The 20,505-nt window shown below is 36.2% G+C and overlaps 1 protein-coding gene across 30 annotated transcripts in view; it reads right to left on the minus strand.

Moving 5' to 3' along the window:
- NRXN1 (neurexin 1) overlaps nt 1-20,505 on the minus strand; it is a 1,214,076-nt gene that overhangs the window by 176,740 nt on the left and 1,016,831 nt on the right. For all 30 annotated transcript variants that reach the window (XM_027555248.1, XM_027555233.1, XM_027555254.1 and 27 more), the window contains one exon: nt 14,604-14,775. In XM_027555248.1, coding sequence (XP_027411049.1) covers nt 14,604-14,775 — 172 coding nt within the window. The remainder of the gene's footprint in view (nt 1-14,603; nt 14,776-20,505) is intronic.

Below are 20,505 nucleotides of genomic sequence, written 5' to 3' on the forward strand. Positions count from 1 at the left end.
TGTCCTCCGTGAAATCTTACTTGAGTACCACACAACACTCCTTTCCTTAAATTAAACCAGAAAATGTTTTCTATGTTACTTATTTACCTTGAGTCCTGCCCTTCCTTAGTGATGTCTTTGTGGTGTTTTGGCTTATGGTGGGTTTGGAGGGCACCAGGGATGGGGTGGGTAATGACATGTCTGAGGTTTCTGGAAAGACTCATCTCCATATATGTGAGTCATGTCTGGCAGCAAAGACAGGACAAGTTTTTCCCGGAAGAAAATACACTTTAACATGGGGATGTTAGTACCTATTGCAGTTATAGAATTGCAAAACGAAACTACTCTGATTAATGACAGCGAGGCTAACATTTTTTGAGTACTTACTACTCACCAGGATTTTTACTAACAACTAAGTATTTTGAAGCTAATAACTCCTTGAAAATTCAAACAGCCCTATGAGGTAAGTACTATCATTAACCTGTTTTACAGATCAAAAAACTGAAGTACAAAAAGAGGTTAGAGAATTGAGCAAGAAGTCAAGGATCTACAAAGAGCTGCAACTAAGATTTGAACCCAGATAGTCTGACTCCTGAATCTTAGGTCTTAAGCCACCTTTAATCTTGTGGTGAGTCTACAGTGTAAGTCTAAAGCTTGGTCATTTGATGTGTAGTCCATATTTTCTATCACAATTTTAGGGTTTAAAAGGAGTATACAAGTTGGACTCGGCACTCATTTCTGCATTGAGATAAATAATAACCAAGAAAAAAAAGGACACAATTGCAAGGGACAAATTCCAAGGGACACTTGAATGTCCTTTCAAGATCTGGGCAGAAGAAAGAGTAACCATTGGTATTAGGACCTCAGCACAACAAAGGCGCAATCTCGTGGGAACCGAGAATAATTATTCTTCTTACCAGGAGTAAGATTAAATAGTGTAGACAACACTACACAGTACTTCAGAGCCCTGGACTGAGTGTTAGGGTGTGTGGCCTTGGCAAGTAATCTAATTTCTCTGTGTTTACTTCTCTATCCAAAGGAGAAACTAAAAGCTGCCTTATAAGATTTTATGTTAATGAGAAAATGTATGTAGAAAAACCACCAGAGAGCCAGTAAGGAGAGTCCAGCATAGAATGCCTAACTCACTGTTGCAGATTATAGATCCTATCAAGGCAGGAACTGAAATGAGCCCTTTGAATGTCTGGGATTTGGGGTAAGTTCTCTTTATCTCTTCACCCCAATCCTTGAGCAACAATAATTTCCTTGTTGAGTCAATGTAATGGATTCAATCTTTTGTGTGAACTTCACTTCCATCAAGCACAAGCCTCATTTAATTATCTCCAGATCTGCTTCCTACTGGGGTTGCCACCATATTGTCCCTCTTTTGCAGAAAGCAAACCTTTGCATTTTAAAAAGCTTCTATTTATTTCTCCAACTAGAAAATACACCTTCATCCAACTCCTCTGCCAAATTGAACAATAAAAATAATAAATGAGAGAACTGAAGACTCCATGTGGACTTTTAAAATGTTTCAGCAAAGATGACCCTGAAAAATTACTATGGCATGTTATCAATTAGTTCACACTGTGTAGAAAAATGAAGCTAAATGTTCCTCTATTCTGTCCAGTTTTATATCTCATAAATCTAGCTAAAATGCTTCATTGGAAATACATGTGGTAATATCTAGACAGACTTACGTTAGGTATATTCACTTTTTGGGGTCTCAGTGGACATTTTAAATGTTCAGGCCACCAGTACAGATAATATGCTCAAGATGACAAATTATTTCAATAATACTTAATATGAGGAAAGTTAGTCTCATACTTGCAGGATGGGGATAGGAACCTCAGATTCTTTCTAATGCTGTAAAACTCATAAGGCTAAAACAAAACAGACTTTTAAATGCTTAAGATGAAAGTCTTTCTTTGAGAAATGTTCAACCCATGAGACTAAATCTGACACAAAATATTCATCATCATAATTTAAATTTTAATATATGGCCTATTTAAAGGCTTCATACTTCAAAAGCTTTTCACATTTATTATGTCACTCCATCTTAATTAAGAACTAAAATATTAGGCTAGGTTACACCTTTGGATTGTTATAGAAATTAGGCTTATACTCCTTAGAAATAACTGTATTTTCCTAATAACCATATAAACATGTTAATGTACAATTTAGTCACAATAATTTCATCTGACTTACCAGTTTTACAAAGGCAAGAAGTTTTGTGGCTTAAAATCTTTTTTTTTTTCTGGAGCACTGTTATACAGAATTGAGTAAAATATACTTTTAAATTAAAATCTAAAGTTTTTTTTTATTAAAAATGTTAAATAAATGTTGTAAAAGATAGTAATGAGAGTTCTATATAATTTGCATCCAGCTTAACCTACTACTAGTATCTTAACCATTACATCATTATCAGAACTAAGAAATTGACATTGTTAGTATGCTATTAACTAAAGACTTTACTTGGTTTTACTAGCTTTTAACTAATGTCATTTTTGTGTTCCAGGATCCAATCCAGATTCCCACACTGTATTTGTCATGATTAGACTGAGGTCACAAATTTTTGTTGAGAATACGAAGATTAACAGAGAAATGATGTGCGTTTCTCAGTGTATTATATCAGGAGGTGCATGAGGTCATGTTTCTTATTAATTGTGATATGTTTAGTTAAGGTGGTCCATTGGATTTCTCTGTGGAAAGTTTCTATCTTCCCCGTGCAAGATAAACATTTATTTATTTACTTTAATTAATTTTAGTTGGAGGATTATTAAAATATTATGATTGTTTTTGCCATACATCAACATGAACCAGCCACAGGTATACATGCGTCCCCCCATCCTGAACCCCCCTTCCCCCTTCCTCCCCAATGTATCCCTCTGAGTTGTCCCAGAGCACTGGCTTTGAGTGCCCTACTTCGTGCATTGAACTTGCACTGGTCATCTATTCTACATATGGTAATGTACATCGTTTTAATGCTATTCTCTCAGATCATCTCACCCTCGCCTTCTTCCACTGAGTCCAAAAGTCTTTTCTTCACATCTGAGGAGACACATTTAGACTATATATAAATTACTAGTCTCTACTCAAACTTTGATCCAGTAATTTATCATCTATGTGAGTATCTTGCCTTCAACAATTATTACTTTGAAGCTCTAATGCTGAATTTCTACTGCCATCATTCTTCTACATTTGGTTATTGGAATTCTTCCATAACAGTGTCCCTGCTTCCTTACATATCTATCTATCTATTCCATTACTTAATATCAGTACATGCTCACAGATATTTATTTCACTATTTGGGTTAAAACTCAATATTGTACTTATTTTGTTGCTCAAGTAGCTCCAGTTCTGACAAGTAGGAGCTCTTCCAGGTTGGTTCCTGTGTCTTTCTGTTGTGCCTTTATATCAGGGGTCAATCAACTATGGCCTACATGTCAAATGTGTCCCTTTATCAATTTTTTTTAAAATTTTATTTTATTTTTAAACTTTACAAAATTGTATTAGTTTTGCCAAATATCGAAATGGATCTGCCACAGGTATACATGTGTTCCCCATCCTGAACCCTCCTCCCTCCTCCCTCCCCATATCATCCCTCTGGGTCGTCCCAGTGCACCAGCCCCAAGCACCCAGTATCATGCATCGAACCTGGACTGGCAACTCGTTTCATACATGATATTATACATGTTTCAATGCCATTCTCCCAAATCTTCCCACCCTCTCCCTCTCCAACACAGTCCATAAGACTGTTCCATACATCAGTGTTTCTTTTGCTGTCTTGTACACAGGGTTATTGTTACCATCTTTCTAAATTCCATATATATGCGTTAGTATACTGTATTGGTGTTTTTCTTTTTGGCTTACTTCACTCTGTATAATAGGCTCCAGTTTCATGATTTATTGGAACTTAGCCGTGTGTGTGTGTTAGTCGCTCAGCAGTGTCTGACTCTTTGCGACCCTGTGGACCATAGCCCACCAGGCTCCTTTGTCCATGAGATTCTCCAGGCAATAATACTGGAGTGGGTTGCCATTTCCTTCTCCAGAACTTAGCCATACCCATTATTTATTTATTATCTATTGAAGCTACTGACCTACAGTGGTGGAATTTAGTAATTGTAACAAAGATTACATGCTACAAATCTGACAGTATTTACCATCTGGCTTTTTATAGTAAAAGTTTGCCAATACTTGCCCTAAAGTTTTTTTAAAATTATGAACTTTGGACAGTGTCCAAAATACATTTGTTTGTCACATTTGAGGTAGTTCATACATAATATAGAACCCTGAATACATATTTTTCTAACTTGGTTATAACATTCTTTATGTTAAGAATTTACTTTTCATGAAAAGGAAGGAGTGTGTTGTCAGAGTTCTCTTGGAATGAGTTCAGTACATATATAAGAGAATAAACTATCAAGGTTAAGAATGTGATGGGGACAAAAAGGTAAAAAATTACTAGTGATGGGAGAAAACTAGTTAATCTATCTTTCTCCATGAGTTCTTAAGTTTTCTCTACACATGCAAAGGTGTAAGGTATGTACGTAAAGGTAATAAAGCCCTTATCCTCATAATAATAAAAAGTAATATTTTCCAAAGGTGTCTGATTAATACTCATTGTTGTTTTGACTACATTGGACACTTATTTCATCATCATACTTAACAGTCTTCAGATGTTTTATCAATAGATCTATCTGAATGAGACCTTCAAATCGTGCATATTGATTTTAAGCATATTATGCAATATGCCGATGCCTGAATTATATCAAACAGTGTATCAGTGGTCAAATCCATTTATTGGAAGGATTATGACATTCTTGTAATCATACTTGTGAAATCAGTTTTTCTAAATTGGAAGTACAAAAGTTGGGTTTGTTCTATTAAAGAAAAAGCATTTTATCTAAACTAGCAGAGGTTATAACCAGGGCAACATCAGTGGTGAGAAGGTTATTACGATTAGAAGATTTTTTTTAAAAAAGGGCAGTTACATTTCATAGAAAGCTTGCTGCATTTGGGTAGCAGGAGGTTCTGCCTCATATGTCCATTAAGTAGACTATATTTCTTTCCTCTAAAATGTCAATATCCTTAAGCTCGTTCTAAGCAGAGGTTCTGCAACTAGGTTAATGGGCCATAAGGATGTTGCGGCACAACTTCTAAAAATCATATGCATAACTCTGTGTACATGCAGATGTATGTATATTTTTCTAAAGGTAAGATATCCTATTTATCAGATTCTTATACAGGCAGAGATTCAAAGGAGATTAAGAAAAATTAACCTCAATTAGTCTAAAACTGAAGATAGTTACCTAACTTTTGTCCTCCATGTAGGACTTGGACATCCGTGTATGAGATTTTTTATGCTACTCTGCTACCTCTTGAACCAACTGCCATTGATGACTAGAAAAAAAGTGACATTTAATTCCAACTAATTCCTGAGCTACTAAGAGAAGACACGTAGGTAGATGGCAGACAAAGGGAAATACTAGGAAAAGTACAAGTCTTACTCATAAGTGGTATTCAAATGCTGACATTAAGAATTGAGAGAAAAAAAAAAACATATAGCAGAATATTAAAAAAAATGTTTTATCTTACACCAAAATACTACTTGTTATCTGTATTTATCATAAGAATATATAAATATTACTGGGCAATTTGATAAAACCTCTTGATACAATGAGGGGTCAGAGTGCTGGAGAAAAAATTAAGAGACTCATTGTGAAGTTGAGAAGATGGCTGTTCTTCCATTAAACTCAGGTAATTATAAACTGTTAAAATAAAGATACTTTTGGACAATAATCAAATTACAAAAGCACTGTCACAAAACCATAAATCTCCTCAAAATCAACCAATCACTTGCAAAAACTGAAGTTTCCTGAAAGCCCAATATCTTTCCAAATGTAATTTCTCTTTCAGCCTTTACCTATTTTTTAAAACTTATTTCCATCTCAGGTCTTAAAAACTAAATTTTCATTTGTAGCAGTAACTATTTTTTGTTTGTTTCTGACATAAGTAATTCATTGTTTGTAACCAATAGGTAGATTCATTCACATGATCCATACCTTTGAAGAAAAGCCCTTGAACCCAATTCCTTAGTCAACATTTTTGGTTACATTTACTTAAAGTTTATAACAATGCCATTCTCTGTTTAACCCAGGTATTTTCCAGGAGTGGAATTAACACGTTCCTTTATTATGATAAAAATGTAAGCTTATCATAATAAAAAGATATTAATAATTAATGATCATTAACCAAAATGTACTTTGGAAATAATGGGGAACAAGAAGATACAGGGAGAATCTTCTGGAAACCATAAAGAAGGGCTGTCATTCATATTATAAGATAAATTTATATTATCTATGCTTGCCAGCTTGTATAATTTAATTGACACTAAACCCCACCAAACCATGAAAGAACCTTTCTCTTTCTTTTGTCAGAAAATTAAAAATCCTAATATGGTTGGGTTATTATAACTGTAAGAAATCTTTCATATTACAAAAGAAAAAAATGCAGATCACTGAGAATATATAATAAAAAGTGAGAAGTCAGTATATATCATTTCTTTCTATCTCCTTGGATACAATTTCTTTGAAGCTAAGTATTTTCGGCAGATGTGTTTAATATACTGCTCAATAAAAAGTTCATTATGCTTGATCATTAAGAAAAGCCCCCAAAGCCTCAGAAAAACTAAATACCACGAAAGAAGATAATTAACAAAGGAAAAGTCAGAGTTTTAGTCACTAATTCTACCTAATACTGCTATAGTATTTGAAATTTCAGATTTCCCATAGTATATAAGCTTTCCTTTGGAAAATTTGGATGAGTGAACAGTTAACTATATCAAATAGAAAGCCAAATATTTATATATTCACATAAATATTTATCCATGCACATCTACACATTTTGGCTAAAAACCATGAGCACAAGACAATATTTAACATTGAAGTTGAACGAGGAAATGGGATTTATTCAACAATTATTTATTAAGTATAATTTATTATGTAAGTACCATACATCTGGATAATTCAACAGTGGTCACAGGACTGGAAAAGGTCAGTTTTCATTCCAATCCCAAAGAGAGGCAATGCCAAAGACTGCTCAAACTACTACACAATTTCACTCATCTTACATACTAGCAAAATAATGTTCAAAATTCTCCAAGCCAGGCTTTAGCAGTACATGGACCACGAATTTCCAGATGTTCAAGCTGGATTTAGAAAAGGCAGAGGAACCAAGGATCAAATTGCCAACATCCACTGGATCATCGAAAAAGCAAGAGGGTTCCAGAAATACATCTACTTTTGCTTTATTGACTATGCCAAAGCCCTTGACTGTGTGGATCACAATAAACTGGAAAATTCTGAAAGAGATGGGAATACCAGAGCACCTGACCTGCCTCTTGAGAAATCTGTATGCAGGTCAGGAAGCAACAGTTAGAACTGGACATGGAACAACAGACTGGTTCCAAATCGGGAAAGGAGTATATCAGGGCTGTATATTGTCACCCTGCTTATTTAACTGATATGCAGAGTACATCATGCGAAATGCTGGGCTAGATGAAGCACAAGCTGGAATCAAGATTGCCCGGAGAAATATCAATAACCTCAGATATGCAGATGACACCACCCTAGTGGCAGAAAGAAGAGGAACTAAAAAGCCTCTTGATGAAAGTGAAAGAGGAGAGTGAAAAAGTTGGCTTAAAACTCAACTTTCAGAAAACTAAGATCATGGCATCAGGTCCCATCTCTTCATAGCAAATAGATGGGGAAACAGTGGAAAGAGTGAGAGATTTTATTTTGGGGGGGCTCCAAAATCACTGCAGACAGTGACTGCAGCCATGAAATTAAAAGAAGCTTGTTCCTTGGAAGAAAAGCTATGATGAACCTAGACAGCATATTAAATAGCAGAGACATCACTTTACCAACAAAGGTCCATCTAGTGAAACCTATGGTTTTTCCAGTAGTCATGTATGCATGTGAGAGTTGGACTACAAAGAAAGCTGAATACTAACGAATTGATGCTTTTGAAGTGTGGTGTTGGAGAAGACTCTTGAGCGTCCCTTGGTCTACAAGGACATCCAACCAGTCAATCCTAAAGGAAATCAGTCCTGAATATCCACTGGAAGAACTGATGCTGAAGCTGAAACTCCAATACTTTGGCCACCTGATGCAAAGAACTGACTCATTGGAAAAGACCCTGATGCTGGGAAAGATTGAATGTGGGAGCAGAAGGGGATGACAGAGAATGGATGGCATCACCAGCGTGATGGACATGAGTTTGAGTAGGCCCTGGGAGTTGGTGATGGACAGGAAAGCCTGGCCTGCTACAGTCCATGGGGTCTCAAAGAGTAGAACACGACTGAGCAACTGAACTGAACTGACCACGCTATGTGCCAGGTCATCGACTGGAGTCAGTTCAGGTTGGTAGTTTATTTAAAGAATGACTCAAATCTTCTGCGTGGTTTATCATTTACCATAAGTGCGTTAGATTTTCACTCTTAACTTTGTAGGAGGGAAACAAAACTCAGTCATACCTTTCCTGTATCTCTACATTTAACCAAGAGGAGCAAGTTTTTCATTAGGATACAGTTTTTCTCCTTAATAATCCTGAAGAATTCTAATACCTGAATCCTCTAATGAACCACTTCTCTTCTAGTACCTGAAATTAAGTTTCAAGTGATGTTGCTGAGAAATATATATAAATTAGTAAATATATAAAGTTTGAAAGTATGTCAACCTAAAGGTTGAGTGTTGTAGGAACAGTAAAATATTATGATTCATAAATGGTTTACTTAATTTGCTAATAAAGTTTTTAAAGTAAGGTTAAAAATTAATCAGTGCCTACTAATGAGTTATTCAAAAATTTAGTGATGAAAACTATGACTTTGTAAGAAAATTATTTTTATTCCATGTGTTACTATTTTTTAATACTCATAAGATTGTACGTATGTGTGTCTTTGTGGGTCAACAGAAGTAGTATGACTGACCATGTAAGTCACAATATTTAGTTATGAAGAATGTACCTTGCTGTGTTGAGGATACATCTAATGATGTCTCTTCATTTTGGTTTCTCTCTCCCAGACAGTATAAAGTACAGAGTTAGTGGACAAGTTTCACGTGTAGTTTTGGCTCTGTTACAAACTAGCATAGTGATACTGATCAAATCCATTAACCTCTCCAAGGTTCCATTTTATTGTCTAAAAATGAAGAAGCTGGAAGAGAAGATTTTTGAAGTTCCTTCCCCTTTCAAGTGCTATGATCATAAATGAGAGATTTTTCTGAATTGTATCACACAGACTAAATTTTCAGTTTAAAAAATAAAAATATAAAAATACTCAAAGAAATGAACATTTTAGTACCAAATAGGAGAAGGCAATGGCACCCCACTCCAGTATCCTTGCCTGGAAAATCCCATGGATGGAGGAGCCTGGTAGGCTGCAGTTCATGGGGTCGCTGAGGGTCGGACACAACTGAGCAACTTTACTTTCACTTTTCACTTTCATGCATTGGAGAAGGAAATGGCAACCCACTCCGGTGTTCTTGCCTGGAGAATCCCAGGGACGGGGGAGCCTGGTGGGCTGCCATCTCTGGGGTCGCACAGAGTTGGACACGACTGAAGTGACTTAGCAGCAGCAGCAGGAAACTTCAAAGGATGGAATGGCTTAAATACCTAACCAATAAATAATCATGACTTGAACTAAAAATCAATTAATTAATCTAAATTAAGTTTGAGGGATTTAAAGGGAAATCATCAATATGACCTTTCTTGAGCTCTGAAATATTTTACAAGCCTTTGAAGATGAAAAGAAAGCCAAGAGATAGAGATAATATCCATAAGACCTTTGAGCCAAATTAAATGGTCATGCAGACAACATTGACATCCACTCCTTAAAGTCTCCCCTTGAATTATTCCTCTTTCTTTCCACTCTTCCATCCCTAAACTATGCTTTATTTTTACACTGCTCCAGACTGCCACTTTTTCTGTATTTAAACTCTAATAGCAACTAAACCCTGAACTCCTAACTTTGAGGCTAATCCATTTTATTTGACATCTGTAGATTTTCAAAGAGACTAAACTTTAAGTAAACCAGAACTATGTCTTCTCTATTCATTCCTAACACAGGTTTTCATTTCATTGTCACCTAGTGCATTCTGGTGGTCACAGAGCAGCATCAGAACATTGAATAATCCATGGTTAAATTAAAAGAGAAAGAGAGACAGAGAGAGGAACTGAAAAGTAGAACTGACTCTCCTTTTACTTGGCTGTTCATGAGGTCTTCTAATGTATTCTGTGTTCAACCTCTTTGTTTTCTCACACCCTCACATCTTATTTTAGGTCTTATCTTTTGACACCTGGGCTTTTTAAAAGCTTTCTAATTATTTTGTCACTATCTGTTCCTGCTAATCCCATTAAAATGAATGCATGTCACCCTCTAAGTAAAAATCTAGCCTTTAAAGACCCAAATCAAATTTCCTATATTTTTTGTAGCCTTAACTAGACCACTCTCTAAAATGGCTCTTCTTCCCTGAAACTATTTTATCTTGTTTCTTAGCATGTCTTATTCAAAAATTAGCTAAATATTATATGATAAAACTTGTATTTTCTCATATAATACATTAATCTTGAACATTTTTATGTATCTCTGTAACCAGATGCTAAGTCTAGAAACTTCTTATAATATAGTACATGTTTGTCGATTTGATGTATTAACTTGGACAGGAATAAAATGGATATTTGACTTTGTATAGAATAAATAACATCTTTTTGGCACACTGTGGTAGAAAAATGAACCCAAAGTTGAACCTCAAAGGTAATTGTGAATTATATGGATTAATCTTTAGTGTGTGCAAGTAAAATTATGTTAGGGTTTGTGGATTAACATCATGAGAGGAGGAAGTCTATTTTGGTTGAGAGAGAAAATTTTACTAACTGCAATTAGGAACAAATCAGGGATTAATGATGCATTATATTCTAGAGCTTTAACTGATAAGCACCAAGAAATGACTTTTTCAACTTTAAATGGTTTGCAAAATATTATTTCTATACTTTTCTCCATGCACAGAGCATAATGAAAACTGGGTCTACTATTCAGAAAATTCAATATTTATTCTAACATGAATTGTTGAGTTATGAGAATATTTCATGCACTCCAAAAGAGCATAAAATCTACCTCTGCTAATTAGTTTCTCTATGAAAGCCTTCCAGACAATTATAGGCTAACGGCACTGGTCAATGCTTTAGATGCTTTTCATTAAAGATATAGTGTCGCTACCAGATGAATTGCTTCATATAAAAGCACTTACCACAAAGCACTATAATGGAAGGTTAAGTGGTATACTTAATTACTAATTTCAACCCCATTACCTATATTTTGCAGTACAGGCACTTAAAAAGGAACCAAATATAGTCAATTGGTTCCCACTTTTCTGATTACAGGATTTAGTGGTAAAAGCATTGGTCCAGCTGTTTTTCTAATGAATAATAATCAAAAAGCTTTTAAAATAAAAATGCTCATACTACAAACCAATATAAAAGAGATATACTAAACACTTCTATTGAATTTATATATAGGATCACTTTGTTCTAGGTGACAGGGACTTAGAAATCTGTATTCGGTCTTCATGACACTGTTGCCAATGAAGCTCCGAGAGAAAAGGTGTTTGAAATTGTCATGGCTTACTTCCTATCTCAATATCATGCTGAAATGCAGGCAAAGCAGGTGATTAATAAAATGCTTGATGACAACCATGGTGACTCCCCTGAGTTTTTTACATGCTGTTCATTAACTTTTTATATGTATATATCAAAATTCCTCACAACTGCTCTAATTTCCTTGAGGGCAGATTCAGTGTTTACCTTTGCTTCTATCCTTCAGAATAACTGCAACTTTGCTCACCTTTGATTTATTAATTATATCTAAAACAAATTTTGCTGGAAGGACTCTTAGAATCTTTGACTAAATATAAAGATGAAACCGAAATTGAGTATTTCTAGAGATTTGCTTTTTAATTATCATGATTTTGCCAGCTTCTGACTTTTAAATATATTTTATATTGAGAAAACATTTAATTGGTACATTATATGTATAAAAATATGTCTAGAACAAATACAAATATTTGTTAACTTTTCATTATAGTGCTTTGTGGTAAGTGCATTTATATGTTTTATAAGTTAATTAATACTGCTCCAGTCTCAGCTACTAGTATTCAAATTGGACATTAGCAGGCCACAAAACGGATTCGTTGGAAAAGACCCTGATGCTGGGAAAGATTGAAGGCAGGAGGAGAAGAGGATGACAGAGGATGAGATGGCTGGATGGTGTCACTGACTCAATGGACATGAGTTTGAGCAAGCCCTGGGAGTTGGTGATGGACAGGGAGGCCTGGTGTGCTACAGTCCATGGGGTCGCAGAGAGTCAGACACGACTGAGTGACTGAACTGACTGATGCCACAAAAAGACAGAGGCCACCCCTTTTCGGACTGTGCCTAGAATATAGTATCTGGTATCCACACAATTAAAGTGCTGATAATCAGATAAAATATTTTAAAATAATGAGGTATAGAAGTTTTTAAAAACAAAATATTTATCTAAATGCATTCTTAGTACATCAGAAAACTAGGTTCTGTTTATGTATGCTTGGGAAATGCATACTGTATTTCTCTTTTAGAGATTCAATATGGTATTAATATAAAGTCCAAGTGTAGATATTTTTAACTTAGTTTAACCCAGAAGTTCCCAAACTAATTTGAGGGTGGGGCTTCCTTTCTCCTGCCATAGGTCACCATTAACATTCTCTAGAGCAGGGTTCTTAAAGACACTGGCTTGGAAAGTGTAACAAGAGTGAAAAGTTAATGAACTAAGATAATTTTAATGAGCTAACTGGTGAAACCAAGTTAAGTTTCAAGAGGCAACTGCAGCACTCTAATATAAGAGTAACAGGATTTGTCCTTTTACAAGTTCGGGTCCACTGTTCACAGAGGACCACATCCCACGGGCAGAGTCTAGACCTTACCCTACTTTATGTCTTCAGTGGTATCCAGCACAATGATTTCCTCTCAGTAAATAGGTATTGATTAATCTGGATTTTAGATTAAAATCCAGTTGACTCCTGTCATTTCACTAAGGCTGCAGTTATTATAAAAATTACATTTCTATTAGAATTCAGTAAATGTGATAAGGGTTAGCAGGGGCTATATAACACTGCATTCACATTTAAGTTACTTTGCTTCCAGATCTTCCATTCCTTCATCTTATTATAGTTGGCAACAGAAGGTGTGCATTCTCATAATTGTAGTCTTAAGACCTGGATGATTCGAATGACATCAATTCAGGAAATATCTATTGTATCTATTAATTGACAGTATTTTAAAAGGCACTGGGTGTATTATTAATGTGCTTGCCTATGAATTCTGTATTTTCAGAAGAAGACAGTATTTATTACATTAAATTCAGTATATATTTGTAAAGCACCAGATTTACAGAATAGGTTTGAAGTGCAGCTTAAATATGTAGATGTTATAAATTATAAAAGGTCCCAGAGGGCATCACAGATATTTCATTTCATAATTATGTGTAACTACTAAGGAAAAAGGTTTTTATTTTGTAAGTTAGTTACTTCCTTGAATTACTTCTTGCAAGAAACAAATACTGTAATAGAGAAATTTCTATATAAGTTTTGGTAATCATTTTATTGTGCCAAATGAAATTTTCTTTTTTTAATCTTTCTTTCTACCATGCTATAAATCTGCTGCTGTATATAAAAGAGTTGTTTCCAAAAGGGGTGCGCAGAAAAATGAGACAATGTTTCTAGTAGTCTATTTTGCACTAAAATATGGAGAGGATAATAATTAGAGCAAAATACCTTTGTGCTTTCATTTGAATTTTACTTTAAAATGGCATTTTAAAAATTGAGAATATATGCAATCACAAGTAACTGGTTTAATTTCTAATGTACTGTCTGTTTCAGTAATAGTACTGACAAAACGCATGAATGATGAAGAAAGATAATTTTTATGTTATAGACTTGAAATGACTAATCCTAGTGTCACAGAATCTGTGTAAAACCCCATGGTTTAGGACAGTGAAAACAAACGTCATTTACTTACATGTTCTCATAACTGCTTATCTATGGTACTAGACAGAGTTCCTTTACTATTTTTGTTTGTCCCTGCCGGCAGCTTTCATGGGTTTCAGCTATGTACCACCATCAAAGGAACTGCATCATCCTATTTTCTTTCAGAGAAAAGTGGTATAATATTCCCTGTCTTAGTTTTGAATTTTAACTTTGTTACTTTTGACAAAGCCTTTCCTTTGTTCAAATGCAAGGATCCAGTAAAAAGAGCTTTGACATGTTGTGCCTTTTATGTGTGCATTTTTCTGGTTTCACTGATGTCCGGAATTTTGCAAACTATAACGTGTGCCTTCAAGTTCTCCTATATAATGCCATTTGTACACTGTATCAAGAACAGTTTAGGATAGCATTACATTCACACGACTCTAACGTCCAATAAATACTTGATGGTTTCTCAGAAAACCCACAATGGGGTGAAACGGACGCAAAACAATGCTTTGTTTTCGTTTGTTTTTCATAAAATCTTCCCCCGATACACATTCACTGGCTTACCTGCAGGGTAGCGCTCAATCACCGGCCAGCTGTCCACCTGCAACGTGGCATTGCCACCACTTCTCGTGAAGCGGACTACGTGGTATTTCCCATCGTTAATGATTGCATTGGACTCTTCGATGGCGATGTCATCCGTCCCAACATTAAATTTAACTCCAATTTTTCCTTGATGCTGGAAGAGAGCAGAGGAGTAAAAAGAGTTGAGTGAAGTTGTGCTGATTCATCAGTATTTAGTAAGGATTACATTCAGGGTATTGCTCAAAAATATGGTTCAGAACAACAGTTGCTCTCCTTCTATTTTATTTCTTAAAATTTGTGCTACATTCTTGATATCTGGGTAAATCTGAAGCATCTCTCTCATGGATAATTAATATTTCAAAAGACACGCTTTCAAGAGAATTGAGCCGCCTTCTTCCCAGGGGTTGCCACAGACAAGGTGCACAGCTGCCTGTGTGAAACGATATACTTTCATGTTCTTTAACATAGTTCCTTTAATCCATGCCTTCCATTTCACAAGAAAAATGAGGCTTGAAATTCTCCCTTTTAATAACTGGTGAAATCAGAGCAATAAAGTCTATTTCTGAATACAACGTGGACAAAGGCTCACAATATAGAAAATCATTCTCTAGAGTATGAACACACAGGCATTTAGTGAGTGCAATCATTATTCACACACAGAAGATCCTCCTATGCTAAGACTCTGAAATTTACTCAAATTATTTTACAGATGATGAAATGATGACGCAGGAAGGTGCAATGACTTGTTCAAGGTCGTATAATAAAAAGGAGGGATGCTAGAGTTAGAATTCAGTTCCCTCGTTCTTAGTGTATATCTAAGCTAAGATGAAGTTAAGATATGGCTATCTAAAATTAACTCTCTAAATTATGTGAAGCAACATTACAGATTATTCTCAGTGCAAAGTTTGTGGCTGTTAACTTTATACTTTCATTATACAAAGCACCAAAGAGAAACATGTGCTTATGCCCTCTGCCTTTGAGAAGCCTTCTCTAACAGCAGGGCTGTCAACTCTGGCATGAGTTCAGTTATTTTTAAAGCCTGTGGACTTGCCCTTAATCAGCAGCAGAGAACACTTGCACTGCAGGCCCTTGTCAGAGTACATAACCTCAAATTGTCGGCAGCTCACCTTTCGTCAAACCTCAGTTGAGAGGAACAACATGGGGGGAAGGGGATGTAAAGGACACACAGCCCATCCATTCCTGCAGAAATTTAAAACCAGGACATCGGAAACCTGAAGATTTGGACCACAGCCTCTTGACCTCTTGCTGGATTCTCATCACTGAACTAAGCAGCAAGAGTATGACATCAGCTTACACTGAGAGTTATTGTACTAACTGAAAAAAAATCTTGTATAACACTACATTAATTGAAGGGAAGTATTTGAAGATGTTGTTTGGGACACTGATCACTGTCATTGTTCCCTTCTGTTTTTCTTATTCCTGGTTCTTAGGGTCCACAAAAGAGCTCTTTCCTGTAACAGGTTAGCACAGCTTTTATTTTTGTGTGTTTTGATTTGTTTTGTGCTTGATGGACAATATGACAAAATCACATTTCCTTTCTCACTTGGGTTATTAGGAAACTCAGTCAAAATGAGGAGGGAAATTTAACAAGCCGCATAGACCTCTGCTCTTCTGTTTTAACCTGGGCTTATTTTTATATTCTACCGTATTTCTCAAGTTTCTTACTTTGAAGTATATGCCATTGTAAGGCGTTTTGCTTTCTTATAGATTGATTCAGAAGATAAGCAAGAGGATTTCAATGAACACTTTTTAACCAAGGACCTATAAAGACTTTTGTAGAAAATTTTAAAGCCTAGGTATTTTGTGTAAACACTCATTATTTTTTCATTTTAGTAGGATTCCTCTTTGCTCATTTTCAGTAAAATATTTAACATGGCATATTTATATTTTAACACCTGTGATACAATGCCACAGGAAATTTTTTAAGAATAGTTTATTATCTTTATTTAAGCAACAACTCTATAGTGTCCTAAGCACTTTACCAATACTAACTCTGATATTTTTCCTATCAACTCCAAGAGAGGGGTATTATTCTGTCTGCATTTGACAGATGAAGAAATTGAAGCACAGAATGATAAAGTAATTTAGCTAAGGTCATGCAGCTAGAAAGAGAAAAGCTGTGATTCAAACGCAGGCAGTTGGGGTCCAGTGGTTGAGCTCCTAATCATTACACTAGGCTGAATTTTAGGAATATTGGGTCATCCTCTAGCTACAGGTAGCATATTTGGTAAATCTGGTTGTTCTTTTTACTGGTTTTATCTTTCTGGCTAGAATAAGGAGCCCCATGGAGGCTCTTATTATGCTCTGCAGATTGTTTGCATGTATCAATCAATGCATGCTTAAAATAATTTTAGAGAGGATAGTAAGCGACTGATATGTGGACATTTGTTGTTCAGTTGCCCAGTCATGTCCAAGTCTTTGCAACCCCATACATTGCAGCACACCAGGCCTCTTGGTCCTCACCATCTCCCAAAGTATGCTCAAGTTCATGTCCATTGCATTGGTAATGCCATCCAGTCATCTCATCCTCTGACTCTCTCTTCTCCTTCTGCCCTCAGTCTTTAACATGGACATAACTGGATGTTAAAATGGACTCTTTTGTCTCAGTTTCAGCTGCAATCTTGACATGTCAGTAAGTAAACAAAGAACAAACAAATAAAAAAGGCCAGCTTTCAACTTCCCTTTTACAAAATGAGGTACAAGACTGCCTAAGCCAGACTTGCAAAGAAGAGCACTGAAAACTACTTTTGGGACCCTTGAGTAATTACCTATTTGCAGCCAATTAAAAAGGCAAGAAAGACCAAGAGGTGATTGATAATTAGAAGAGGATTTTTGGAGAAAATTGGGGTGTGATGTGATTTGCATGTACCTCCAAGACAGAAGGTTACTTTTCCCTTATCTTAGGCGTACAGGGGAAAGGGACTTTAATGGCACATCCCAGGAAGTATGATACTTGTCTCCTGGAAGCTGGGAGCAGTTGTGGAGGTAATCAGCCACCCTGGCTGCCCTGGGATTTGACTCTTGCCCAACAAATTTTCAAGGGGAGACACTATTACTGACTGATGCTCTGATGGCAGAGCAAGGAGTTACTACTGCCCCAGGGATAACCTGTTAATATTTCATTAGAAGAAAGAACAGGTAAGCATTACACATGGACCATGGGTTAGAGAGCCAGCACAGAACAGTGCCGTATTCTATCTGAGAGGGTCCCTGGAGAGAGAGGTGGTGAGTAGTGAAGACAACTCAACAGAAAGAGCATGGAGTTGCAGTGACGGGTGCGCAGGGACTGAGGTGAAATCCTAAAGGACTATCTGAAGGAGGTGCATTTACCCACTTTCAGGGAATTGCAAGTAAAGAAATTTCAAACATGTGGTTTGAAATTTGTGTGTGTGTGTGGCACACACACACAAAAATCCCACCGAAATGTTCCCCAAAAGCGCTTCTCCGAGCCAAATTTAAGCATGGGCTAAACCCAGCTAGATGGTTACTACTGTATTAGCCAAGTAAGATCATTTCTGTTCCTTATCTCCTCTTCCTTCTCCTGCTTCATACCTGGAGGAATCAGAAAGGAGGAGGAGTAAAGGCCTTGGAAGTAAGAGGAGACATGACCCTGTCCCCTCACCCCATGCAAGTAGCAGCTCCAAGGCAGCCCAAGCAGGCATGAGGCTGGCTTTAACCGAAACTCTATTTATTATTACAAACGAGTGAGCTGAAACCGGCCTTCCCAGGTGACATAGCGGTAAAGAATTTGCGTGCCAATGCAGGAGACTCAAGAGTAGATCCCTTGGAGTAGCAAATGGCAACTCACACCAGTTTTCTTATCTGGAAAATTCCATGGGCAGAGGAGCCTGGCAGGTTACAGTGCTTGGGGTCGCAAAGAGTCAGACATGACTGACAGACTGAGCATACACGTGAGCTGAAATTATATCCACGTGAACAGAGGACTTTTTTTCATTATCCAAGAGTGACCAAGGTAATAATGAGACTTTTTCTAGACTTTACTGGAGTAAAGAAGAAATATTCCATGGAACAGTTTTAAATTCCTGTCACAACCTAGGAATCCACTCTTTCACCATAACAAGCATGTGAGGATATCTGTTACTCTAGAGTTGATTGCTTTAGTGTTTCTTCTATTATAAACATGTATCTTATCCCAGAATAGACAGAAAGAAATTCTTAAAGTTTACTACTTGTTCTGACAGGAAGGCTGCAGAAGGCTATTTTCATCAGAGTTCTAATCATTAAGGAGATTCAAGTTCTGTGAATAGACATGTTACAATGCTAAAGATAAAAACGCACCAAAATCTGAAAAAGAGTCCTTTACCTTATCCCTATATTTTTTGGCAATATGAAATGTAAAATGCTTATTTTCTTTTTTGAGTTTATATATATAACTTATTGGGGCTTCTCACATGGCTCAGTGGGAAAGAATCTGCCTGCCAAGCAGGAGATGTGAATTCAACCTCTGGGTTGGGAAGATCCCCTGGAGAAGGAAATGGCAACCCACTCCAGTATCCTTGCCTGTGAAATCCCAGGGACAGAGGAGCCTGCCGGCTATAGTCTTTGGGATCTCAAAGAGTTGGGCATGACTTAGCTACTAAATCACCACCACCATATAATTTATTGGGGTCTAGTTGCTTTATAATGTTGTATTAATCTCTGCAGTACAATGAAGTGAATTGGCTCTACGTATACATACATTCCCTCCCTCTTGGATCTCCCTCCCACTCCCCACCCCATCCCAGCCATCTTGGTCCCCACAGAGCAGCGAGCTGAGCTCCCTGTGCTATACAGCAGGTTCCCACTAGCTATCCATGTTACCCCTGGTAGTGTTATATGGTAATACCAATCTCCCAATTCATTCCACCTCCTCTCCGCCGCTCCATGTCCACATGTCCATTTTATATGTTTGCATCTCTATTTCTGCCCTGAAAATAGGTTCATCTGTACCATTTTTCTAGGTCCCATGTATATGTGATAAAATATATATTTTCTAGTGTAAAGAAACTCCCAGATTTCTCAGGGATTCATTTCTTGCAACAAAGCAGACTGTCAAGAAACAGAGAGAACTGGTGATACTTGGAGAGCTTCTGACTTTAAACAATGCTCATATTTTCCTGCATATGCTGATTTGGTCCTTCAGTTTCCAACATCTTTGACATCTCATGGATTCAAAGTCCAGAGTCAACTAGAACTGAATTATCACCTGAGTAGGTTCAAACAATAGACTGTACCCTAACGCAGACATCATTTACTCCACTCCAGTTTGCATCAAGTTCTTGAAAAACAGTTTAAGTATAAATAATAGCCAATAGGCCAATTTTTCCCCTAAAAAACAAATAAAAAGGCATAAAAACAATAAAATATTAATATCAAGCATATTTAGAGTGCCAATATTTATAGTTCTATTCAGAAACTGTAAATATTCTCAAAACACACCCCTCCCATATTAACAGGCTAGAAAGTCATTTCAATTACATAAACAATAAAACTTGCTAAACTTTCTTGCCAATGGATAATTATAATTTAAAAGAATTCATTTCAAATTCTTAGTCTCTGGGATTAAATGTGTTTGTCTCTGGCAAATTCTCATGAATATTGCATTAGCGAAACCAGAAGCAGTTTCACCGGACATGTACTTATCTTTCAACACTGTATCTTTCTTAAAATAGATAACTGGCTCACATAATAATTTCAAAAGTCTATTATGAGAATATCAGTAACGAGGCATTTATAATTTAATGAAGTCTTTCCATGGATTCATTAAATAAATAGTGACAAAGGTAATTATTGATTTTTTCACATAAGCTGATTTCACAATAAGGATTATATTATTAAACCAAGTTAAAAGGAAACATGAAAG

Source organism: Bos indicus x Bos taurus, chromosome 11, assembly GCF_003369695.1.
Source record: "Bos indicus x Bos taurus breed Angus x Brahman F1 hybrid chromosome 11, Bos_hybrid_MaternalHap_v2.0, whole genome shotgun sequence".
In the NCBI taxonomy this organism is placed as follows: Eukaryota; Metazoa; Chordata; class Mammalia; order Artiodactyla; family Bovidae; genus Bos; species Bos indicus x Bos taurus.